Source organism: Dendrobates tinctorius, unplaced genomic scaffold (genome assembly GCF_039654945.1).
Source record: "Dendrobates tinctorius isolate UK_male_01 unplaced genomic scaffold, ASM3965494v1 ptg000001l, whole genome shotgun sequence".
NCBI lineage: Eukaryota > Metazoa > Chordata > Amphibia > Anura > Dendrobatidae > Dendrobates > Dendrobates tinctorius.
Window position 1 is genome coordinate 11,983,667 of NW_027361669.1, and position 26,481 is coordinate 12,010,147.

The window sequence follows — 26,481 nt, forward strand, 5'->3', positions numbered from 1 at the left end:
TAGAAGCCTTATGACAATTTAATCAAAAGAGTGGGTACAGAATACACAAGCGCACACTACAGTAAGTGAATACAAAATAAGTTAAATCCAACAGACTTTTGGTGTATAATCACTTTAAAATGGAATGCAAGATGGATCAAGCCTGAGTGTGCCAATATAGAAAGACAACAAAGAAACAAAGACAACCTGAGGTACCAGCCGCATCCATTGGTTAAATGACTAACCGCAAGGCTTTTAGTTGCAGTATTGTAGCATATAAACACTAGATAACGCCAAGAATTCCAGACTTGCTATACGAGCTCATGCTCTTTTTACTGCAACCGGTCAACTGAGAGAGAGTCAATTTTACACAATAAAACAATATAGTTTTGCTATAAGGCAACCATTTAAAGACAGGTGGGAGCCCTCAGACATGTAGAGAAATAGGACAGCAGCTTTGGGAGGATATTTTAAGGGAGACCTTGTGCCAATTTGTTCATGTTGAACTGATCACAAGATGCAAAGAGTGTTTTTGTTCCTTCTCTGTGGAAGAATTTTCAAAGTATTTGGCACCTAATGCGTTAACATCCACTTGGACGTGAACATTAGCAGATGGGGGCTGGAGGAGTGCAAGTCTTGTAGGATGCTGACCAATTGTATAGCAGTCAGAACTTAGCAGGAATATGATCTCCTGTTTTAGCCTCCTGGACGGGTCAATATGGGATAGTGCAATGGAGTAAAGCTGTGTCACTTTAGAAACCCTTTAATCAGCTTTCTTCCTCTCATAACACTGTCACCTCTGCTGTATTGTCCCCAATACCCCATCCTTGTTAGAAGCTGAAAGCCCAAAAGTGTCAGTACTCACAGGGAGATCAAAGGGTCTAATTTATTACATCTCATACTGCCCAGAACAAGCCAATTACTCCTGTGTGAGACATAATGACAGCCATGTTGTCCACTGCAGAACAATTGCAAGTTGCCTGAGCACAGACAAGTGTGATTACTGACATCTCTGGACAGGCAATGTGAGAGGAGGGAAAGTACAAAGGTGACAGTGCTAGTAGAAAAGCTATAGTTTGTAATGTGACACAGCTAAACTTAGCTGTGCTGCCCCTCCTCCCACACAGATTCATGCATTAGCTTAGACAAGATCTCACACACCAAGTTCTTTTCGGTTAATGGTGGAGTGTTTATTTTTCTTCCAAGTATGCATGCTCATGATCGGTCAGCACCATACAGGGGAATAGAATAAGTACATGCCCCTCAGTGAAAATGATCTGGAGAAACCAACTTGGACTGATAACACATTAGGTGCTAACTACTTTGTCAATATCTCAGCAATGTAGAGGCAAAAAAAAAAAAAAAAAACACATTTCCATTGCAGAAGCCACTATTACATCCTGTATCCAGATCAACATGAAAAAGTTTGGTGAAAGATCCTTTTTTATTATGAAGATACAAGGTGCAGCTTTATACATGTCACTAACTCAGTTGTAAGTTATATTAGACATATGAATGCATGGAGTAAAGGTTTATAGATGAACCCTTTCTGTGAGGGATAAGTCAAAATGGATTAGTCTTAAACTGCAAAAGGCTTAATGGGAAAACCTGACAACATGAGTTAAAAGTGATTTATAGAAACACCTCCTCATAAGGAATCTTTGTCATGCATGAAATGAGAAGCCAACAAAGTAACTGGAATTCTCCAAGTCCAGGTTGGAATTAGAGACATCTACATCTTAAAAGCCAGTAGGTGTGAGTATGTTCATATCTCGTGGCTTCAGGTTGTGGCCTCGATGGACCTTCCTGTTTTCCGGTGCCAATGGTGGCATTTCCATCTTAGGTGGTCTGCATGTAGCGGGGTCGTCTGCTATTCTGTTAGCCTGAGCTCGCATCAGCTCCATGGGGGTTGGCTTTTGTGCACCTTTGTATGGCTGGACAGCAAAACCACCTGTAAAGAAGGCGTAAACATAATGAGGATCGATAACAAGGGTATTGAGACTTTGACCAGAATTTGACCTACCTGGATCTGTGGTCGATTTCTGCACAACACGAGGACCAAAAATGCTCCATTTCTCTACATCAGCGTTCTGGATGTCACCAGGGAGAGATGTAGTGGAGCCTTGGCTGAACCATGATCTGTGCACAACAAAAAAGAAAAGTGTCTGATACAAGTACTGTATGAACCACCTTCTTGAAAAATTCCAGGTTTTCCCAAAAAAAAAAAAAAAAAAAAAAAAAAAAAAAAAAGGGTTTATCATGGGAAACGTGTCACATACTGGTTGTGGTGGTCTTATCTACAGACACAAACTAAACCACCATAATTCTATACATTCCACATGTTAAATTACCAACCAGTATTTGTTATTGTTTGTTTTGCTCATTAATCATATTTACCCCAACTACAATACATACGCATATGTATTTTTTGTACACAGAAATTTAATGACATGTATATAATAAAAAAAAAGTGCAAAGTTTATTAACCCCTTCACCCCCAAGGGTGGTTTGCACGTTCATGACCGGGCCAATTTTTACAATTCTGACCACTGTACCTTTATGAGGTCATAACTCTGGAACGCTTCCATTGATCCCGGTGATTCTGACAATGTTTTCTCGTGACATATTGTACTTCATGTTAGTGGTAAAATTTCATTCAAATAACTTGCGTTTATTTGTGAAAAAAATGGAAATTTGGCAAAAATTTTGAAAATTTCGCAATTTTCCATCTTTGAATTTTTCTGCCCTTAAATCACAGAGATACGGCACACAAAAAACTTGATAACTAACATTTCCCACATGTTTACTTTACATCAGCACAATTTTGGAACCAAAATTTTTTTTTGTTAGGAAGTTATAAGGGTTAAAAGTTGACCAGCGATTTCTCATTTTTACAACACCATTTTATTTTTAGGACCACATCACATTTGAAGCCACTTTGAGGGGTCTATATGATAGAAAATACCCAAAAGTGACACCATTCTAAAAACTGCACCCCTTAATGTGCTCAAAAACACATTCAAGAAGTTTATTAACCCATTAGGTGCGTCACAGGAATTTTTTTGAATATTTGAAAAGAAATGAACATCTAACTTTTTTTCACAAAAAAAATACTTCAGGTTCAATTTTTTTATTTTACCAAGGGTAACAGGAGAAATTGGACTGCAAAAGTTATTGTGCAATTTGTCCTGAGTACGCCGATACCTGATTTGTGGGGGGGGGGGGGGGGACGACTGTTTCGGCGCATGGCAGAGCTCAGAATGGAAGGAGCGCCGTTTGACTTTTTCAATGCAAAATTGGCTGGAATTCAGATCGGACGCCATGTCACGTTTGGAGAGTCCCTGATGTACCTAAACAGTGGAAACCCCCTACAAGTGACCCCATTTTGGAAACTAGACCCCCCAAGGAACTTATCTAGATATGTGGTGAGAACTTTGAACCCACAAGGGCTTTACAGAAGTTTATAACGTACAGCGGTACAATTAAAAAAATCATATTTTTTCCACAAAAATGATCTTTTCACCCTCAATTCTTATTTTTCCAAGGGTAACAGGACCGTAAAAGTTATTGTGCAATTTGTTCTGAGTACGCTGATACCCCACATGTGGGGGTAAACCACTATTTGGGCGCATGGCAGAGCTCGGAAGGGAAGCAGCGCCATTTGACGTTTTTGGCTGGAATTGAGATCGGACACCATGTCGCGTTTGGAAAACTCCTGATGTACCAAAACAGTGGAAACCCCCCACAAATGACACCATTTTGGAAACTAGACCCCCTAAGGAACTTATCTAGATGTGTGGTGAGCACTTTGACCCCCCCAGTGCTTCACAGAAGTTTATAATGCCCGGGCGTGAAAATAAATAATTCGTATTTTTTCCACAAACATGATCTTTTAGTCACCATTTTTTTATTTTCCCAAGGGTACCAGGAGAAATTGGACCCCAAAAGTTGTTGTCCAATTTGTCCTGAGTATGCTGATACCCCATATGTGGGTGAAAACTACTGTATGGGCACACGTCGGGGCTCGGAAGGGAAGTAGTGACGTTTTGGAATGCAGACTTTGATGGAATGGTCTGCGGGTGTCATGTTGCCTTTGGAGAGCCCCTAATGTACCTAAACTATTGAAACTCCCCACAAGTGACCCCATTTTGGACACTAGACCCCCCACGGAACTTATCTAGATGTGTGGTGAGCACTTTGAACCCCCAAGTGCTTCACAGAAGTTTATAACACTCGGACGTGAAAATAAAAAAATCATTTTTTTCCACAAAAATGATATTTTTGCCCCCAATTTTTTATTTTCCTAAGGGTAACAGGAGAAATTGGACCCCAAAAATTGTTTTGCAATTTGTCCTGAGTAGGCTGATACCCTACATGTGGGGGTAAAACACTGTTTGGGCGCATGGCAGAGCTTGGAAGGGAAGGAGCACCATTTGACTTTTTCAACTCAGAATTGGCTGGAATTGAGATCAGACGCCATGTTGCATTTGGAGAGCCCCTGATGTGCCCAAACAGTGGAAACCCCCAATTATAACTCCAACCCTAACCCCAACACACCCCTAACCCTAATCTGAGCCCTAACCCTAGCCCTAACCCTAGGGCTGTGTGCACACGCTGCGGATTTTGCTGCGGTTCCGCAGCGGTTTTGGCTGCTGCGGACCCCAGTACCACGATTCCCTATGGGAACCAAAAACCGCAGTGCAGACGGTGCGGAATTTTCCGTGCGGATTATCTGCGGTTTTCAATCCGCAGAAAGAATTGACATGTCAATTCTTTCTGCGGATTCTCCTGCGGTTTGCCATCTCCTCTAATGAGGAGATGAAAAACCGAAGGACAAAACCGCAGAGCAATCCGCAGGTAAAACCGCAGGTCTTTTGACCTCCGGTTTCACCTGCGGATTTTACAAAATCCGCACCTAATCCGCAGCGTATGCACACAGCCTTACCCTAACGGGAAAATGGAGATAAATACTTTTTTTTTTAGTTTTATTATTTTTCCCTAACTAAGGGGGTGATAACGGGGGGTTTGACTTACTATTTATGGCGGTTTTTATATTTGGCAGCTGTCGCACGCTAAAAGACGCTTTTTATTGTAAAATAGTTTTTGCATCACCACATTTTGAGAGCTATAATTTTTCCGTATTTTGACCCACTGAGTCATGTGAGGTCTTATTTTTTGCGGGACGAGTTGACGTTTTTATTGGTACCATTTTCGGGCACGTGACATTTTTTGATCGCTTTTTATTCCTATTTTTGGGACGCAGAATGAACAAAAACCAGCGTTTCATGAATTTCTTTTGGGGGGGGGTGCGTTTACACCGTTCCGCGTGCGGTAAAATTGATAAAGCGATTTTATTCTTCGGGTCAGTACGGTTACAGCGATACCTCATTTAGGTCGTTTTTTATGTTTTTGTCGGTTTTATGCAATGAAAACTATTTTATATAAAAAATTATTTTTGCATCGCATTATTCTGTGAGCTATAACTTTATTTTTTCGCTGATGATGCTGTGTGGCGGCTCGTTTTTTTGCGGGACAAGATGACGTTTTCAGCGGTACCATGGATATTTATATGCGTCTTTTTGATCGCGCGTTATTACACTTTTTGTTTGGCAGTATGATAATAAATCATTTTTTGCTTCGTTTATTTTTATTTTTTAAGGGGTTCGCTAAAAGGGTTAACTAATGGGACAGTTTTATAGGGCGGGTCATTACGGACGGGGCGATACCTGATATGTGTACTTTTATTGTTTTTTTATTTCCAAAAAATGGATTTGAGGGAATATTTTTTTTTTTTTTTTTTTTTTCTTCTAATTTATTTGGCGATTTTTTTTAATTTATTTTTACATTTTTTTTTACTTTATTACATAGTCCCAGGTGGGACATCACTGTCCTGTGACAGATCGCTGATCTGTCACATCACAGATCACTGTGACAGATCAGCAATCTGTCACAGGCATTGAAGCAGACTTCCTCTTGCCTGCGCTTTGCAGGCACTGAGGAAGCCAGCTTCCTCAGGTCCCCGAAGGCCCCCGTCGCCATCTTGGATTCGGGGGCCTGGAGGATAGGAGCCCCCCGCAGCAGCGCTGCACATTGCGCTGCCGTGGGGGGCTCAGGGAAGCACGGAGGGAGCCCCCTCCCTGCCGATGCTTCCCTTTAACTCCCGGTACACCGCGATCATGTTTGATCGCGGTGTGCAAGGGGTTAACGTGTCGGGGGCGGTCCGTGACCGCCCCTGACAGTGCCGGGTGTCAGCTGTGATAATCAGCTGACACCCGGCCGCGATCAGCGGCGCTCACCACGTGGGCGCCGCTGATCGCGGTAGACGTACTATCCCGTCCACCGTCATACGGGCCCGGGTACCGTGGACGGGATAGTACGTCGGATGTCAGGAAGGGGTTAAAAGCTGCACGCCGCACAATTCTGTGCCCGAGCGGTGTGCCAGAAAGGCTGCAAACCTATATAGGGCTGATACAAAAGAGGGACACTTCCAAATGAACATAAAATGAAGGGCAGTGATTGAAAGCCAAAGTATTAAAATGTAACAATCTTAAAAAAAAAAAAAAAAAAAAATTATATAATTTTTTTTTTTTTTTTTTCAAAACAGTAACAAGGGAGAGAAGAGGCAAGAATAATCCCCAGCACACAAGACCAAGGAACAAATATGTAATAGTTTAAAGTATATTATCTGCAACCTCATAAGGCCTCTTTCACACTTCAGTTTTTTGCATCAGTTATAATCCGCCAAAAAGGCGGACAAGCGGATCCGTTCTCAACTGATGTGAACGGATGGCACAGGATCCGTTTTCAGACGGATCCTGAAAATGAAGAAATTTAAAGGAGTCGCTGGCGAGAGAGAGAGAGAGAGAGAGAGAGAGAGAGAGAGAGAGAGAGAGAGAGAGAGAGAGAGAGAGAGAGAGAGAGAGAGAGAGAGAGAGAGAGAGAGAGACAAAAAACGGATGCAACGGACAGCAATCCGTCACAATCCGCCATTAATGCAAGTCAATGGGAAAAAAACGGATCCTCAAAAAAAATTTGAGGATCCGTTTTTTTTTCAAAACCTGGCGGATTGTGACTGATTGTAAAAAACGGAAGTGTGAAAGAGGCCTAAGCTACAAGATGAAAATAAATCCATTATTCTTAAACGCACAGTTGCAATTCATTAATGTGTTGTGGAAGAGAAAACATTGAGCAAAAAAAAACAAACAAAAAAACCATGGAACAATACTGACCTCTGGTGGCTAAACTGTGAAACAGTTACCGTATAGTGTGAAACATCAGAAACCCCTAGTGGTCATGTAAGTAGTTACAATTCATCCTTTGAGGTAGACAGATGGCTGGTGCAATATAAGATGTATGAAAGAGTATGTCAGACACAAGAGGCAGTGGTGATTTTAAACAGCCCAAAATACTAAAATGCTGAAGTAAAAAAAAAAAAAAAAAAATATCCAAGAATGAGAATATGCAAAGTGCATGTGAAGGTATAGAGGGATGTTGAGCGCACCAGTGACCCAAGTACGCAATGCTACTGCATGGTGGAGATACACAGGGGAGGGTAACGATAAATGCATGTTAGGCCTCTTTCACACATCAGTATTTGTATGCCAAAACCAGGAGTGTCTCCAAAACAAAAGAACAGGAGTCAGTCTTTCAATTATATTTTTTCTCGGTAAGTTCCATTCCTGGTTTTGGCATACAAACACTGATGCAAAATACTGACCAAATACTGATGTGTGAATGAGCCATTAGGGGTCTGAATGCTGAGGATGGGAAACCCAAAATTGTGCCAGAGACTTCTAAAATCTCAGCTTTTGCTTGTACTGTAAAAAGAAGCTTTTCATTTGCAAACAAAGCCTTCCCCATTTTAATAAATGTAGGGGGGGGAAATGAATATTCATTAATGAATATAGAGCACAGCGTGTGCCCCTCAATGGTAAGACAGCTGTCCGCAGGTTACCTTCGCATCTGCTTAGGGGAGGAACTCGGAGTGCTGGACGGAGTGGACTGAGCAGAGGCGCTGCGTTTCTCTTCACTGGATTCTCCGGTCTGCATCTTCAGCTTCTGGAAGAAAAGCACACGTATAAATGGTCAGAGGCTCTACAGTGTGGATCTGACAGCAGAGGGGCAGCCAGGACCAGGCGAGACTATGCACCCAACATCGAGTCACTATTAAAATCAATGAAAAGCAGGGCGACTAGGAATCTGGGTAATGCTAGAGAAGCAAAGAGTGAGGGAGTGTAGGAAGCGCACGGTGTCACACAATCCAATATGGTATGAAGCTTATGCTTGCTGTGAGCTGACATCCTGAAGCCATAACTGGAATGAGCACTGACTGGATTGGTCACAACGGTCTTAAGGGGGCTTTACACATAGCGATAATCGCTAGCATATCGCTAAAGCGTCACCGATTTTGTGACGCAGCAGCGATATTGCTACATGTGATACCTCCGACCGGCTCCCCCGCTGGATATCGCTGATCGCGCGAGATCATCCACACCCATTTCTCGTCGTCAGCTTCCTGCTGGAGCCGACGAGTGAGCCATGGACGCAGGCTTAAGACGGACACCCTCGCCGCATCTGAAAGTTAAGAGCGACCGCCGAGCATCGCTGCTGAGACCTGCCTGTGTGGCAGCTCACTAGCGGCCACTTAGCGATGCACCAGCGATCCTGACCGCGTCATATCGTGGTCGGGAATCCTGGTGCATCGCTAAATGTAAAGGGGCATTTAAACATTAAAAATGAACTTTGTGGAAAAACCTCTTAATCAATATATCTTGGATTAATAATTTCTACAGTTGGATGTGTAAATAAAATGTTCCTGTGCTGAGATAATCTTATAAATGTGCTCCTGCTGTGTACTGTGTAATGGCCATGTCTGACCAGACATCCCCTGGGCAGGGAGGAACTGAGAGGATACAGACAGGACAGCTCGGGATCACAGCTGATTCCCTCTGTGAGAAAGCATCCCCAACCTGTTTAAACTCAAAGAATCATTTGTGATCTGTACATTCTTTTACACCCCCCCCCACCCAGGGGTGCGGTATATCCGACCATGTCCCTGCACGGTCAGACACGGCCATTACACAGCAGGGGCACATTTATAAGATTCTCCACACAGGCATTTTAACACTTCCAATTGTAAAGTTATTATTCCAAGATCTATTGATTAAAAGTAACTTTGTTAGTAAGAAACTCCCTTTGATTGATTGCCTCTAATAATGCAATGTGTCAGCGGAGAGAAGCAGTGCACCCTTGTGAGGCTCATTTCTCTGGCTCCTATATAAAGCCAGAGCTGTCAGTCATGGAAGAGGACGACGGAGACAGAAATTAAACAGAGGCTGGGAAGGTGCATGGACCCGTTTGGCCACACTAAGGTGCACCAAGCATCATTTTGTGCTTACAAACTACCTTAAAACCTATAGCAATGCTACAAATGAAAGCTGAACAAGCTAGCAGAAACAGGCCATTTATGAAGGATGGGAACGAGAGTGTGAGGTGATGTACTAATGTAGGCGTAGAAGCAACCTCCCAAAAGTTTGTACCAGGGTTGGACATATCATTGGTGCAGCTGCACAGGGGCCCACTTCTACCTTCAAATCAGGTGGAATTCTGCATTTTTTGGGCTGCAAAGGCTCCATTTAGTGTTCTTGTACAGGGGCCTCTGCCGTCTGTGTCCGCCCACGGCTTGTACATAATATTAAGTAAACTACATTGACCTGTGTGATATATTGTAAGCAAGCAGAGGATAAAGTTTCTCTTTCCCCCCCACCTAAACTAAAAAGGTAGTTGTCACTAGGATCACCCTCTTAATCCATCCATATGGTCATAGGAATCTGAACATGATACCTTGATAGCTGCAATCTGATGTCTTTTTCCAGAGAAATCCAAGTTTTTCTTATATGTAAATGAGCTTTTCCAGGCTCTGGGGAGGACACTGCCTGGAAGATAACTCTGCTTCCAGAGCTTATTTTACATGAAGGGGGAACTACTAGTGTGATATGTGAAGGCTGCTCTGCTCTTTTGGGAGATTATACCTGACATGTGCAGGTTCCTCTCTGCTTCCAGCTCACAGGCAGACAGTGCTGAAATATAGAACAACAGAGAGAGAGAAAAAAAAAAAAAAAAAGAGAGTGTTTGCAAGATGACAAATTGTGAAGGGTTAATACTAAAATCAGCGCTGCAGTTTCGTTTCTCCATTTTTGTTGCTGTAAGATAAATTTTTGTAATTGGCATGGGCTGTCATGAAACCAGACTGTTCCCATCAGGTGCAAGATAAGGGAGGCAAGAGTGTAAAACTCTGAAGAAGATGCCATTATACTACTTTCTATTTGGATACGGACATATATGTAGTTTCCGGTTTTCTTGCAATATTATTGGCTTACAAAGTGAAATGATGTTATTGGTACTTGAGAACCTTGCATAATTAACAAAAGATTATAAAAGATGTGACTGAAATAAAGGGGCTTAGTGATCGGTCTCGATCCTCCCGTACAGAGACCCCAGTCTCCGTGTGGTCATTTGAGTTGCTAGCAACACTGGAATAATTTGGAAATCACTGGCTCAACCGTGAAGGGTTAATTTAGCCCTCCCTAAATAGCTACCCCGACAAAATCTCAGTTCCCCCGTTCAGTGTTCGTTAAGCTTCTCACACTGGTAACTCTCCCATCATGTAAAATAAGCTCTGGAGGCAGATTCTCATGCAGATCAGTGTCTGGCACACAGCGAGGTCATTTACATATAAGAAAAACATGGATGTCTCTAGAATAAGAGACCAGATCTCAGCTATCAGGGTGTCATGTTATTCAGCTTCCTATGGCCTACATGCCCATATAGACAGACTAGGAGAGTTGATTCTACGGCGATTCCCTACTTTTAATACAAGCTTTAGTGTCTGCCCAAGGATTCCCAGTGATGTTTTCCTGGAAAGAACACGGAAGACAATTTTTTGAATGTTATAATGTGTAGTAGCCACTGTCAGTCATCCGTCTGCCGTAAGGCACGTCTATGCTTATAACTGGCCCTTCTGACAGGCAGTTTGGTTTTAGGAATCGATCAACTGCATAACTGAAGCAAAGATCACTTGTTCAAATGGAAGCAGAGAAATATCTCTGGGCTCCATGTCCGTTCAGTTAGTCACAAGAAAAAGGTTCTTAATGCAGGACTTTAGGGGGGGGGGGGGGGGGGGGGAAACACAACAGGTACAGATCCCTAAAGTCCCTCCACATAACTGATTTAGTGGATCACTTTCAGTTTTTCAATTCCTGAAACAGAGTGAATGAACAGAGCACTAGGGAAGTTAAAGCAACACTAATGCTGAAGAAAAAAAAAAAAAAAAGCGCTGGACTGTTCCTGTAAAAAGGGAACATGTCAGCAGGATTGCGGTGAGTAAACTACAGAAAGTGTCAGGTCGCTGCCATTATACTGATTACATTGATACCTTGGTTGTTGAAATCCGTCTTGTGGATGTGTAATCTTTATTTTCAGTTTTGAGTTAATGATATGCTCGTGCTCCAGGGCGGGGTGTGAGTGAGTGAGTGAGTGAGTGAGTGTGTGTGGTGGGGGGGTCTTTATGTGGTTCTCTGTTTAAATATGTATCTGTATGACAGATTGCTGATCCATCAGTAACCTGCCTCCTATTTTACATAATGAATATTCATTACATAATTATTCATTGTGTAAAATAGGCAGGTCACTAAGGGATCAGCGATCTGTCAGAAGCCATAAAGATGAATACCTAATCAGAGCTCTACACAAAGACCCCCCCCCACAGGCCACCCTGGGGCACGGGCATATCATTAACCTAAGAATACACAACAACCACAAGACGGATTTCATCACCCAAGGTATCATTGTAGTATAATGGCACTGACCTGACACTGTCTGTAGGTTACCGCAATCCTGCAGACAAGTTCACTTTAAGCGCAAGCCCCCGCTCATACTTACCCTCCAGTGTCTTCACCGGTTTTCTGTGCCAACATATGAATGCAGTGTCTGACTGGCCGGAAGTTAGAAGCTACAAGTTCACCGTGCACGTCTGAGAGCCAGAACGAGGCATGTATTACCTGTATTGAAAGGTTACCTCCGCCCAGCCCCATGAAACACTGCAGCAGCCAGAGGGTCATGTGGAAAATGATGAAGGTGGTGGCAGGAGAGTGAGACAGGGGAATTACATTTAAAGCACCATTCCAGTAGTGCAATATGGGAAAGAAAAAACCCTGCTGGAACGGAGTGCTTAAAAAAAAAAAAAAAAAAAAAAAAAAAAAAAAAAAAACACTGACTGCCAATGTGGAATCTTGGTGACAGATATACTCTGTACGAGCATAAAAAGAATAAGTGTCTTTAATCTTTGTATCTAGAGGCACTACACAATGTTTGGAGACTAGTAACTTTTGTTCTGTCATGTCAACTACTAATCTAGTATATCACCCCATCTGAACAAGGTCACACCATGCAGATGACCACATGCAGGCACAGCACAAAAGCCAGCACAGAGCAGACATAGGAAGGAATGGGCAATGCAGAAGCACAGCAATGTCCCCATCAGATACAGCACATGGATATGAACAGGCAAAAGGAGGGAGGACACATAACAAGCTCCAAGTCTTACATGCAGGGCCTCCGCCACGCGATGGTATTTGGTCTCTTCAGCAGTAAGGCCCTTGTGTGGAGTATAGCCGGCATCCCTGAGACCGGCCTGCTGCTCGAACCGCTGGATGCTCTCCTGTGTATGCTCTGAAATGGGAGACATGGGCACACACAGCGTTCAAGCAGGTGCCAAAGCCAGATCCTGACTGGAGCCTTACCCTCCAGTGTAGCAACACCGTGCACAGGCATACTGGACATGAGAAGCAACAGGCAGAAGTGTTACGTGGCATCAAGCTGGAGACTTGGCTTCCCGGAAATTTCCTTACACGGGGCGATTATGCATCTGGAAAGTCTGCATGTGCTGCAGGAAAAGTTCTTTGCCATGGAGGAAACAGCATAAAGTGCCCAGCATCAATAATGTGTCTAGATTCACAGAAGCAGGTCCATCAGCCACACCAGAAGCCGCTGAACACGAGCCACCTGGTACTTCCCAGCATCCACAGCTTAGGACTCCCTTCTAGCAGCCAGAGATTAGTGACATAGCTGATGGCCAGTGTCCTGTATATCACTTCCCACAAACTTTACATCTCATCCTGTAGGGTGAAATGTGAGGAGTCACTCCTTTTCCAAAACAAAATGGGCAGCATTATCGCCCCTGTCCTGTTTACACAGGGTTGCAGCACAGTAACCACTATCTGAGCTTCCATAATGCAGTCAGTAAGGAGAAAGCCACAGAACGCCTCGAGGACCGGTCTGCTCCGATATGTCCACTGCTCTCCTAATACCCGACCAGCTTTTCTTACAGTGATAGACAGCGCCGCTCTCATCAGTCCTACAGAAATGAGTGACCGACACTGGGGTGTTGTCAACAGGCAAAGTCTGTCCACAACACAGATTGTTCAGTGTCACTGGTGGAAAGGCATTCCCTGCTGAATCAGTGACTCAAAGTCTCAGGAGGAAGAAGAGGAAGGGCACAATGAGAGCAAAGATGGGCATTTTTCCCATCTACAGCATCTTTTCTCCAAGACATGTCAGAAGAGCAGATGGTCCTCTAAGCATTAGAGAAAATTGGTGTGGGGGGGGACTAATATGAGTGAAGGGTTTGTCAATCCGGTAGTTTCAGGATTGTTTTTCCCTTAGTCAATGGTAATTTAAACGAATACATTATTACGACCAATCCAACTGCTGCAAATGGTGAAAAAAAAAAAAAAAAAGCAACGCAACAGTGGAAACTAAAACATAAGAGACAAGACTATTCCTCAGGTATGAGTAATTAATGGCTACAGGTAAAGCAGCATCATGGTGTCTACAAACTAAAAATTAATCCAGTGTTCTTCTAAAAAGGAATAAAGTGAGTAGTGCCAAGTCTTAGGGTATGTCTCCATAGTCAGTAAACGCCGCGGGTTGGACGCTGTGTACAGCCGCAGCAGCCAGATGTTACAGCATAGTGGATGGGATTTCATGAAATGCCACGTCCGGCTTCCCTGTGTAACCGGACATGCGGAGCTTCTTTTCAGACCGCAGCATGTCCATCTTGTGGAGACGCTCAGTCCCTGCAAGATAAGATCACTTATACCCCATCATGGCAAACGGACTTTTGTTCCAACACATAGCGGGCATAACCACCTACCCAATAAACCCATCCCTTTCCTTCTTTTAAAAACACTAATGCTTCCATCCATGTAAATAGTTGTGTTACGACACCAATTCTAAATATGAGACCAGCATAAGTCTTTTATCTTATGCTCCTTATACCTCTGGATGCAAAATTTCTAAATGTGAATTATCAACTAATTATCAGTTATTATATGGTTTGTTACAGCTGTATAACCACACTTTATTGTAACTTATTTTGAATATACTTAAGTTCAACAAATACTTCTTCTTTGCATGTTAGTGATTTCACTCAATAAAAGATAAATTGAATATAAAAATCACCCATACAATGTATAGGACGCGGTGATTCCGCTCGGTTCAATGATCACAGACGATTCACCTGCGTTCAATAGGCGGCAGCGCTTTAGAGTGGACATGTGCTGCGTCCAAAGTGCTGCTGGATACTGACCATGGGAACATACCCTTATAGGAGCAGAGGCGGCACAGATGGATCTGCTCACTCCAGCTTCTGCCCAGATCACACTTTTGCAGAGTAGGGTTTTTGATTCTTTACAATTAGAGAACGTTAAGAAAAAAAAAAAAAAAAAGCCAGAATTAAAACATGCCATTTTGTCTCCCTCCACCCACCCCTCCTTACAATGGAGAGGGTGGGATAATGACTTTTTTGCCAACTAATATGAGATCCTTATCACTGGAATCAGGAACTCCATCTCTACACCATGCTGCTCTCTGATTAGGTGGTAAGAGTCTGGGGACAAATTCCCTTTAAAAGCTTGTACCAGGTGTTTGGATCATTACATTTCAAAGAGCCAAATAAAATAAAAAGTGGGATGTGGGAAATTGCATAAAAATCATGTTTGTGGATAGGCGACATATACACTGCTCAAAAAATATAAAGGGAACACTCAAATAACAAATCCTAGATCTGAATGAAATATTCTCATTGAATACTTTGTTCTGTACAAAGTTGAATGTGCTGACAACAAAAATCAATGGAAATCAAATTCATTAACCAATGGAGGCCTGAATTTGGAGTCACACACAAAATTAAAGTGGAACGTAATGTCCTTAAACAAGTCAAAATGAGGCTCAGTATTGTGTGTGGCCTCCATGTGCCTGTATAACCTCCCTACAACGCCTGGGCATGCTCCCGATGAGGTGGCGGATGGTCTCCTGAGGGATCTCCTCTCAGACCTGGACTAAAGCATCCGCCAACTCCTGGTGCACAGTCTGTGGTGCAACATGACTTTGGTGGATGGAGAAAGACATGATGTCCCAGATGTGCTCAATCGGATTCATGTCTGGGGAACGGGCAGACCAGTCCATAGCTTCAATGCCTTCATCTTGCAGGAACCGCTGACTGACACTCCAGCCACATGTGGTTTGGCATTGTGCTGTATTAGGAGGAACCCAGGGCCAACCGCACCAGCATATGGTCTCACAAGGGGTCTGAGGACCGCATCTCGGTACCTAATGGCAGTCAGGTTACCTCTGGCCAGCACATGGAGGGCCGTGTGGCCCTCCAAAGAAATGTCACCCCACACCATTACTGACCCACTGCCAAACCGATCATGCTGAAGGATGTTGCAGGCAGATCGCTCTCCACGGCATCTCCAGATTCTGTTTCATGTGCTCAGAGTGAACCTGCTTTCATCTGTGAAGAGCACAGGGCACCAGTGGCAAATTTGCCAATCCTGTTGTATTGTGGCAAATGCCAAGCGTCTTGCACGGTGTTGGGCTGTGAGCACAACCCCCATCTGTGAGCGTCGGGCACTCAGACCATCCTCATGGAGTCGGTTTCTAACCGTTTGTGCAGACACGTGCACATTTGTGGCCTGCTGGAGGTCATTTTGCAGGGCTCTGGCAGTGCTCCTCCTGTTCCTCCTTGCACAAAGGCAGAGGTAGCGGTCCTGCTGCTGGGTTCTTGCCCTCCTACAGCCCCCTCCACATCTCCTGGTAGCGCCTCTGGACACTACGCTGACAGACACAGCAAACCTTATTGCCATAGCTTGCATTGATGTGCCATCCTGGATGACCTGCAATACCTGAGCCACTTGTGTGGGTTGAGTCCGTCTCATGCTACCACAAGTGTGAAAGCACAACCAACATTCAAAAGTGACCAAAACATCAGCCAGAAAGCATTGGTACTGAGATGTGGTCTCCACCTGCAGAACCACTCCTTTATTGAGGGTGTCTTGATAATTGCCAATAATTTCCATCTGTTGTCTATTCCGTTTGCACAACATGTGAAATTCATTGTCAGTGTTGCTTCTTAAGTGGACAGTTTGATTTCACAAAAGTTGGATTTACTTGGGAGTTATATTCTGTTGTTTAAGTGTTCCCTTTATTTTTTTGAACAGTGTATATTAGAGGAGCTAACCAATACCACCAGTGCTACAGGCTCTCTGGAAAACAAATAGGATCTGGTGTCAAAATTCAGCTCAATGGAACCTTCTGGCCCACCATCCACATGAGACAGTTGCTTTATTTGCAGCAGTTGGTCAGCCAGACAAAAAGCACAGTAGGATATTGGTGTTTAGATAGTAACCTTAAGGTCAAAATAGCCAAAGTATATGTAACAAGAACAACTAGACCCCGTGTACAAAAAGGCTGTACCCCCCCCCCCCGACATAGGTGCACAATCCATAATGACATTTCACAATGCATTAATGCTTCACATACCCAGAGGAGAGACCACCTTACTTGTTATGAGAGAGTTCATGATGACTGAGGTTGCTTTGGCTTTCACCACATGGGCCTTCTCAACAGAAGTTGGCAAAGCAGGTGGGGGCATGCTATTATCACCATCCTCAACCTGCTCAGAGAGGGTGGCAAGTGTACGGGGTCACGGACGGGGGATGGAATTATGATGGGAGGGAAAAAGGGAGGAAAAAAAACAAAAAAAAAAAAAAAAACAAAAACACAACAATAAGTTGCAATATAGGAGACCCTGATCACCAAGCAAGACTTACTCTACAAAGCCAGATTCCCATGTGCAAAAAGCCGCTTCCCCCACCCTGCATTTTTTTCTGTATTGTGGATGTGACAGATTCTGCACTAGAAATGCAGTTGCCTTATCACTTACAATGTTTTGGAACGCCTATGGGGAGTCGCAAAAAAAAAAAAAAAAAAAAAAGTGTGACTCATTCGGAGGGCTGTAAGATCAAAGCATGGCATGGGTGTGGCTTTCCTGATTGAGACAGCTTTATAGCAATATATGAAACCTTGCAATATATGAAGCCTTGCTCAGACGTTTGAATGAGCCAAGTCTCAGATAAATCATGCTAAATTTTTTTTTTTTTTTTTTTTTTTTTTACACAAAGTTTCAAGCAAAATTTCTGATGCAAGAAAAATAATGTTAAGGGTTAATTCCAATCTGGATCACCTACTCCATAAAACACAGTACATGCCACAATGTTCTGATAGACGTGGTCAAACTCTTGGGCTCACTTTTCTCCCAAGAATGCATGCTGTGGGAGATATGGCCACACATGCCATCTCAAGAGGGGTTGGAAAAGTACTAAGTCTGCAGTGCCAGCACCCATCAGACATTTATAGTATATCCCATGATATGGTGCAAGTGCCTCAGCTTGGAAAGCCCCATTAATAAAGAGTATAATCCTTGAAAGTTTAAAAATAGGGGCATCTGCCGAAGTAATGGCACAAACCACCAGTTGAGTAAGTGGATTTTTACAACTCCTCTTGCCAATACACTGTGCCTTGTGGTAGGATAGTGTGATAGTTCACGGAACGAGAAGGCTGAACTCAGCATCACTGCGGTGACATCTTCCTACCACAATCACTGTTCCATATAGTAGCCAAAATAAGAATACTGGTAGGCCAGAAATGCCTGATCGGTGGGATGGAGAAGGATGCCCACATGTGCTGCCACCACCTCTGTAGCAGGGAGAAAAATAGCCCCATCTTGTAGAAAGGGGGGATGCTGTATAAGACCAGGATCACACATGCGAGAAACACGGACGAGTCTCGCATGTTAATACCCGGCACTGCCGCCGGTACTCAGGAGCGGAGCGTGCGGCTCCATGTATTGCTATGCGTCCAAGAAAAGGAAGAAAGGTCCAGCGCCAGAAATTTAAAATCCAGGATTTTTATTGTATCATGTTTAAAATACATTCATGGCTGCTTGTGATCAAGTAACGGCAACAAAGTTCACCGCATGGGGATATTCTCCAGGTCTCTGTATGCGTTTTGAGCACAAATGCTCTTAGACTCAGGCTCTTAGTCTAAGAGCATTTGTGCTCGAAACGCGTACAGAGACCTGGAGAATATGCCCATGCGGTGAACTTTGTTGCCGTTACTTGATCACAAGCAGCCATGAATGTATTTTAAACATGATACAATAAAAATCCTGGGATTTTAAATTTCTGGAGCTGGACCTTTCGTCCCTTTCTTGGAGTCATTATACGTCCTGGCAGAGACGTGTCCGCGCTCAGAGCTTTTCAATAGTTCTTACGAACTTATAAGAGGTGAGCTGAAATTTATCTTTTTCAATTGCTATGCGTCCCCACGCTCCGATCAGAGTGCTGGGTATTAACATGCGAGACGCGGCCGTTTCTCGCATGTGTGATCCCGGCCTAAATCAGACATTCATGGCATCATTTGTGAGATGTAAATGTTTTTCTAGAAACCATTGTATTTGCAATAGGTTAAGAGATCCCACAGCCTGAAATTGTAAGGCTGGGTTCATACTGTGTTAACGCTGTCCGATTAATGCTGCCATTCACTCCCATTCTGAGTGCATCGCTAACGCATGCCATAATCGGCATGCGCTAATGATGTGCCGTCATTCTCTGACGGACCCTCGGACACTGTGTGCAGCGTCTGAGGGTCCGTCACTGAAGCATCTGCGCTAGTGGTATAGCATAACGCAATCACATTATGCTATAGCATTAATGCAGTCCGTCAACGTTATGCGTTAAACGGACTGCATTAACGCAGCATGAAGCTGGCCTAAGCGCTGTAAACTGTGCCTAGCATAATACTGGAAAGGACATCCCCACCTTCGGCTCCCCGCAGCCAGCGAGTTCTTGTGGCAATGGCCAAAAGGGCTTTCATTACAATGCTTCTCATCTTTTTTTCAGCTGAATGCCAGGCAGAATATACAGTCTTAGGCCACATACATTATTTGACCTCAGTATTTGTAAGCCAAAACCAGGAGTGGGTGATAAACACAGAAGTGGTGATGTGTTTCTATTATACTTTTCTTGTTTCTGTCCTGGTTTTGGCTTACAGATCCTGAATGTGACCTTAAAGGGGTTGTCCGGGCTTTTCACATAATCTCAGTACATATCTGAGCTGCAGAATTATGACAATAAGTAATTTACTTTCTGTCACTAGTTTGCACGGTTTTCTAGATATTCTGAACAGAACGTCCAAGGGGGGGGGGTGTTATGGCATTGAAATGAGAACTGGCCGTAACCTCCTACTCTACTCCAAACATGCCCTCTATAGCAACAACCCCACCCTCCATAGCTACAGGCCCTCCCCATCCACATGAAGCAGCCCTCATCACACAGTAAGGCTATGTGCACACGTAGTTTTTTGGGTGTGCGGATTTTGGAGGGGAAAACCGCAGGACAAAAGTCCTGCGGTTTTACACCTCATAATGGATGAGGTGTAAAACTGCAGCGTTTCTGCACCAAACAATTAACATGCTGCAGATTGTAAACCGCGAAAAAATCCGCATGTGCACTGCGGTTTTTTTTTTCCCATTGAAAATAAAAGGTACTGTACAACGCAGCAGAATCTGCTGCGTTTCGGCAGAGCCAAAACCGCTGCAGAAACACAGCAGATTTCACTACGTGTGCACATACCCTAACAAATTCTTCCCCTCCAGCAGCCTCAGTGCAGAGAGCAGCTGCTCCTCCCCCAGACACACACTGAACAGTTATCTATGGAAAGTGATAATAGTGAGGAGGGAGGGAAAAATCGTCCTGTATTCTGGGCCACTCCATGATTACAATACATAACTCATTATCAGTAATTCCTTCCCTCACTGTACCAGGCTGCTGGCAGCAGTGAGAACAGACTGTGTGATGGCCAGTGATGGGGGTCTGCAGCTTCTAATCTGCACAGGGGATGGCAGTCACTGATGTAGTCTGTTGTGTGACAAAAGCCTCTGCTGTGTGAATGAGACAGCTCTGTGTCACTGATGTCTTCACACAGCAGCAGATTTGGTGCAGTGTATGTGCGAAGCTCCACCAAACTCCCAGCAAGCTCCAGTGACCAGCACAACTCACTCATTGGCTGGCAGTAAACTGCACCAGCACTCATCTTTATCATCATTCCAGCATTGGAAAGAACACAGCAGTGATCCTGTATTTGTGAAAGCAGCACAATACATACATACACCCCCCAACACTTCACACTGTTACAGCTGCTGATTGGACAGGCTGCTCCCATCAGTATTTGTGTCATTAGAGATGCAGTGTTCACACATAGCAGCAGATTTGGTGCAGTGTATGTGTGAACACTGCATCTCTAATGACACAAATACTGATGGGAGCAGCCTGTCCAATCAGCAGCTGTAACAGTGTGAAGTGTTGGGGGGTGTATGTATGTATTGTGCTGCTTTCACAAATACAGGATCACTGCTGTGTTCTTTCCAATGCTGGAATGATGATAAAGATGAGTGCTGGTGCAGTTTACTGCCAGCCAATGAGTGAGTTGTGCTGGTCACTGGAGCTTCGCACATACACTGCACCAAATCTGCTGCTGTGTGAAGACACCAGTGACACAGAGCTGTCTCATTCACACAGCAGAGGCTTTGTCACACAACAGATTACATCAGTGACTGCCATCCCCTGTGCAGATTAGAAGCTGCAGACCCCCATCACTGGCCATCACACAGTCTGTTCTCACTGCTGCCAGCAGCCTGGGACAGTAAGGGAAGGAATTACTGATAATGAGTTATGTATTGTAATCATGGAGTGGCCCAGAATACAGGACGATTTTCCCTCCTCACTAGTTTCACTTTCCATAGATAACTGTTCAGCGTGTGTCTGGGGGAGGAGCAGCTGGGTGGTCTGCTCTCTGCACCTAGGCTGCTGGAGGGGGAGGATTTGTTACTGTGTGATGAGGGCTGCTGCTATAGAGGGCATGTTTGGAGTAGAGTAGGAGGTTACGACTAGTTCTCATTTCAATGCCATAACACACCCCCTTTGGATGTTCTGTTCAGAATATCTAGAAAACCATGCAAACTAGTGACAGAAAGTAAATTACTTATGGTCATAATTCTGCAGCCCGGATATGTACTGAGATTATGTGAAAAGCCCGGACAACCCCTTTAAGCCAGCCATACACAACAGCAGTCATATTAAACGATCCTTGAGAATCTTATGGCCAACAGCCATCTCAACCGTCTACGAGAAATCTGTTGCAAGATATCTATCACCTCCACAGCGGTGCTGCCGTTCTCTGATGCGAGAGGATCGGAGCACAGACACTCAGCTCCCACTCACAGCAGAGCAGGACCTGAGGGTTGTTAGCATATGGCATTCGATGCAATTCACTAGTGGAACCCCAGCCTAACAATGTGATCAGCAGTCCAAAATCAGACATGCCTGGTTGACTTGGGCCCCCATATGCATTAGTGTCGGATAAACCCCATCAGCAGGTTCGGCCAACATTAGGCCTGTGTTTATAGGGATCTTTAAACTCTGGCCCTGGGCACTCTGGTTCTTGTTGCACAAAGCCAATTAATACCCTACAAGAACACATACTTCAAATTTGCATGGCAGAACACTGAGCTTGTGCATGGATTTAAGTAATGGACGATGGAAGCGGGCTCTCTCCTCCCAGCATACCTTAGACAGCTTTTGGTATTTGCGTTCTGGGATTACAGGATCCCTCCACAGGGTGTTACTGCACATATCAGACGGAGGCGGCGACATCGGTGCTGTATCCTCCAGGGCATCATCATAGCTGAAAGTACGACGGTGCATCCCAATTGGCAGGGACATTTTACCTAGAAGCCCACTTGAGCCGTGCTCAATGGCTAAAGACAAAACAACTACTTACTACACAAACCTCTTTGTAGAGCAAGTACAATTATTCACTGATGAGAAACGCAAAAACAAGTCCATGATAAGACAGAACCAAAGTAGAGATGAGATAATATGGTATATAATATCTCAGATCAAGAGGAAAGACTCCTCAGACCAAACACATCAGCAAAGACATAACTTCAGGGTTATGCAAGAGGTCGTGGACAGGAGTCCACTAGACCAGTGTAATATGTCCTGTTCCTCATCATCCTACTGTGGTAAAATTAACAATACAATGCCCTTCAGAAGAAAGGATTAACAATGGCAGCCAGACATGTAACCACCGATGCCCAAAGCTTAACGTTTTGGGATATCGAGATTGATCACTTCCAGCAATACTGGCTGAACAGAAGCAGCAGATCAATGCATACCAGCGGCTTCTCTGTTATACAAGGGACAAGAGGCTCAACACAAACATAGCATACTATTTTTGTACATAAAATAAGTAAAACTCACTGAGGAGTAAGTGAAGTCACTAAAAGTAAGAGAAAGCCGTTGACAAAAATAAATAGATTTATATGACGGCAATTCTGCTTCAACAGTTTCTCAATGTACCAGACTGATGATACACAACAATGGGATCTATTATATGGAACGTGAATAATATGGAACGTGAATAACGCCAAAATCTGAGGGAAGTGCTGTTGCAGAACCTCAAGGCTGATGTCCCATCTGCGTTGCAGACAAGCCGGGAGAGGGGGGCTCCTGAAGACACGTAAAGCAGCAGGAACTAAAGCCAGGGCCGGGCTACTTTCAACTGTGGCAAAAGGCACGCGACTCATGCGCCTGTTATTCTGAACACAGCCTATAGCCTGATCACAGCTTTCACATATACGATCCATACTAAGGCACAGTAAGGTACGGGGTGTTACCAGGCACATCAGGTTGTCTTGATGCCATTAGTGATTACAGACGCTGCCTTTTCTATGGAATCCCAGAATATACTCGTTACCTGGGAAGAATAAAGGATCTGTTTATTACTCAACATAAAACTATATATAAGACACAGACACTCATTATCTAGAGCTACCCACAATGACGAGCAAGCCATGTTCTGTTACAGAGGTGTCAGCAAAGTGAAATGATCCATGTACATCATGCTTATCTGTAACGATGGGACACGAGAAGAAGGAGCCATTCTATGTCTTACCAGGTCACGGGGAAATGATGATCAAGTGGAATGAAACGAGTCACCCTGGCACATCGTGCAAGTAATGCAGAAGCCCTGAAACGCTTTTGGAGGGGGTCCATACAGGGACCTGAAGGCCAGAAAGATGAACACGGAAAACAGTGAAAGTGTGTACTAATAAAATCCAGCCAGATGCCAAGTCGATTGTTTTAGAAACCAAGCAAACAACTTTCATAGACCCCCCATGATCCAGAATTACTAGTCAGTAAATAATTGTGTCCTCCATGAAACAAATTTAGTTATGATGTGCACACAAATTTGGTACATGTTACAAGTGCAGTGCATCTCTACCAAAGATATACTCCAGTCAGGGACTGGATTACACTTATGCCACCAAAACAGCATTACTTTGTGACTTAGACGTGCGGGCATAGCCTCTCTTATGCACTGCCCATATTGGCATAGCCGGCCAGGACTGGTGGAATCACACTCATGAATCAACTCCCACATATTGATTCAAGAAAAGAGTTCCCCCCCCCACTCTCTTTGGGTGAATGGAGGGCGAGTTCCATGTATAGGTTTTGGAAGAGGTTGCACAGCATGGTGGCTCGGTGGTTAGCACTCTAGCCTTGCAGCATTGGTTCAAATCCCATTAAGGACAACATCTGCAGGGAGTTTGTACGTTGTCACACAAAGACATACCGGTAAGGAATTTAGATTGTGAGTTGCAATGGGGAGAGTGATGATGTGTCTTTAGAGCACTGTGGAATTTATAGTACTAAAGAAGAGAGCGGGGACAAAAAAAAAAAAAAAAAAAAAAGTTTAAAAAAAAAAATTTTCTGCTGCTTTTGGGTTTCCTTCAGGAAGCAAACTTCAGAACTAACATACACTTTATCAAAGATGAACAATTGGTGGACAAAGGTTGAACTTTATGGACTAAAGTCTTTTTTCAACCTATGCAACTTCTCAAAACCTCTTCAGTGGGGGGGGGGGGGACCTCAGCACAGTGGATGTCCCATACAACGGGACAGGAAGCATTTTAAATGAGGATTTTGGATCGGAGCTACTCAGTCGGAAAAATAAATAAATAAATAAATTAAAAAAAAAAAAAAAAACCCTCAGACAGATGTGAGCATAGCCATAAGAAAAAAAAAGTCAGGTTTTCTCTTTAGCAATTTCCAGAGATTCAGTCAGTAGATATATGAAAAACTCAATAGTATGAAATAGTTGTTTGTTTTTTTGCATGGACTGTTAAATATTTACTTTAATAGGAAGTTTAGAGACTTTCAATAAAAAGATACATACATTATATTTAGTAAACAATATATCCACCAGCATGGCGATTTTATTTAGGCCATGTTCACCTTACAGGTTTGTCATAGAAGAAAAGCAAAATCCATAAAGAGACCGGTATGCGTAACAATATCAGTGTGAAGTGAGGTTCTCTCCTTTATATGTGCTACAACGCCAGGGAAAATGGAAGACTGGACTGAACTTCTGCCATTGTCGTTTCCTAGTACTGCAGCTGCCATGGAGAAATAACGCGATATGACATAAGTATTTGTAGCCGCGTCTGGTACTGAGCAACCTGGGCTCCTTCCTCCCCAGATAAATCCATACTGTGTGGGATTAATGGCGCTGTAGAAGTGAGCACAGACACATGTGCACACTTATGGGCCTTTATTTCACACTCCCTGTGGACACGGATGAGCCAATAAATCCAGGAATATACACAAGAACGCTCAATGACAACCTCCATGACACATGAGCAGTTTGTGGCGTGTGATGGTTTGCTCAGTCATTCTGTGCTGACAGTCCCTTCAGCAGGCAACACATGACCCAATATTCTATGGGCACAAACCACTGGCATCAGTGATCGGTCCACGCACATAGAATACACGTCGGCCATTAAACGACTTCAGATCAGCTCATATAAATGGGCCGTCCCACTGATCAATGATTATTTGCTCCATAGTATGGTATAAGAGCACAGGTGTGAACAGCTCCCATAGATGAGCCTTGGGAGATCATGGACCACGGAAGGCTCCGTCACACACACACACGCGTCAGCCAAGCTGCATTTACAGAGATAGCTTCACAATTATCTGGCAGGGTAAGCAGGTGGCCCATCACCCGATCAACAAGCAAAAAAAAAACACTTGCTCAACCGGTGAAATCTCATTTACACACCACAAAGAACAAAAAAAAAAAAAAAAAATGTGCATCGTCCCATATGAACAAGACCACCCCGATGAGGAGAGCGGCCTGTGCCCCCAGAACCACCAGCACAGATCGCCCTGTGCCCATCGCTTGCTTTGGGGTCTGCCTGTGTAATCAGAAGAGCTTACCGGGCAGCAGCTGTATGGTGCCGCTGGTCAGTCCAAGTCAATGGACCCTTAGAGAACACGGATTACGTTTTTGTGGATTTTTATTAAACACATTCGTAAAAACCTATAGAGAAGCAGATTAACAAAAAACATCACATCTAGAAAGAGTCGCCATAAGCCGCGTGTACACGATAGCGATACGGTGCCATCTTTTTATGCAGAGACTCCACAGATCGGACGCCATCCCGCCCCGCTCGTACTCGGGCCCCATAGACCTGAATGGGCGAGGATCAGCCGGCTTCACAGCAGCGTGTTTTACATCTTGGCTAAATCATCAGAAAAGCAGCAAAACCCAAGATATTAAACATAATGTCAAAAGCCAGTCAGAAAAACCAGCCACATGAAAACGCCCGAGTGTGAACGTGACCTTATGGGTGGAAATAAAGAGGAGGATGAGGATGGTCATGGCCTAGAAGGATACCATGGCTGACCATTAGCTGGGCCCAGATAGCCCCCCACTAGGAGATGGCCTCACCTGCAGCGCTGTACGACTACAGCCACTATCCTAGAAGCCGCCTCTAGTCCTCCTCTCCGGTATCAGTCACCGAACGGAAAAGCTGCTGAGAAAGCCGACACCAGAACAAGCCATTATCTACCTCAGAATGGCGACCACAAATATAAGGTACTGCGCATGCGTGCTTTGCATGCGTGTACAAAAAAATTTAGGATTGCGCATGCGTAGTAGCCGTGATTGTCCTCGCCTACTGCTGTTCCCCGCCGA

The 26,481-nt window shown here is 44.0% G+C and overlaps 1 protein-coding gene across 1 annotated transcript; it reads right to left on the bottom strand.

Moving 5' to 3' along the window:
- KIAA1191 (KIAA1191 ortholog) lies at window positions 1–26,395 on the bottom strand. Its single transcript, XM_073566145.1, has 9 exons — window positions 26,236–26,395; window positions 23,395–23,503; window positions 23,117–23,196; window positions 22,005–22,195; window positions 16,882–16,993; window positions 12,584–12,708; window positions 7,934–8,037; window positions 2,003–2,118; window positions 1–1,930 (listed from the first exon to the last, which is right to left on the bottom strand). Exons 3-9 carry the CDS (start codon window positions 23,142–23,144, stop codon window positions 1,719–1,721), a joined length of 888 nt encoding a protein of 295 aa, XP_073422246.1. The 5' UTR covers window positions 23,145–23,196; window positions 23,395–23,503; window positions 26,236–26,395; the 3' UTR covers window positions 1–1,718.
- Window positions 26,396–26,481: the final 86 nt, after the last annotated feature.

Excerpts from the sequence above, each read along its gene's own strand:
- KIAA1191 (XM_073566145.1), bottom strand. The coding sequence starts at position 23,144 with ATGGCATCAAGACAACCTGATGTGCCTG. Across the intron at positions 16,994-22,004 it reads AATACCAAAAGCTGTCTAAG|GTTGAGGATGGTGATAATAG; the intron begins GTATGCTGGGAG and ends CTCTCTGAGCAG. Across the intron at positions 2,119-7,933 it reads TCCCCTAAGCAGATGCGAAG|ATCATGGTTCAGCCAAGGCT; the intron begins GTAACCTGCGGA and ends TGTTGTGCACAG.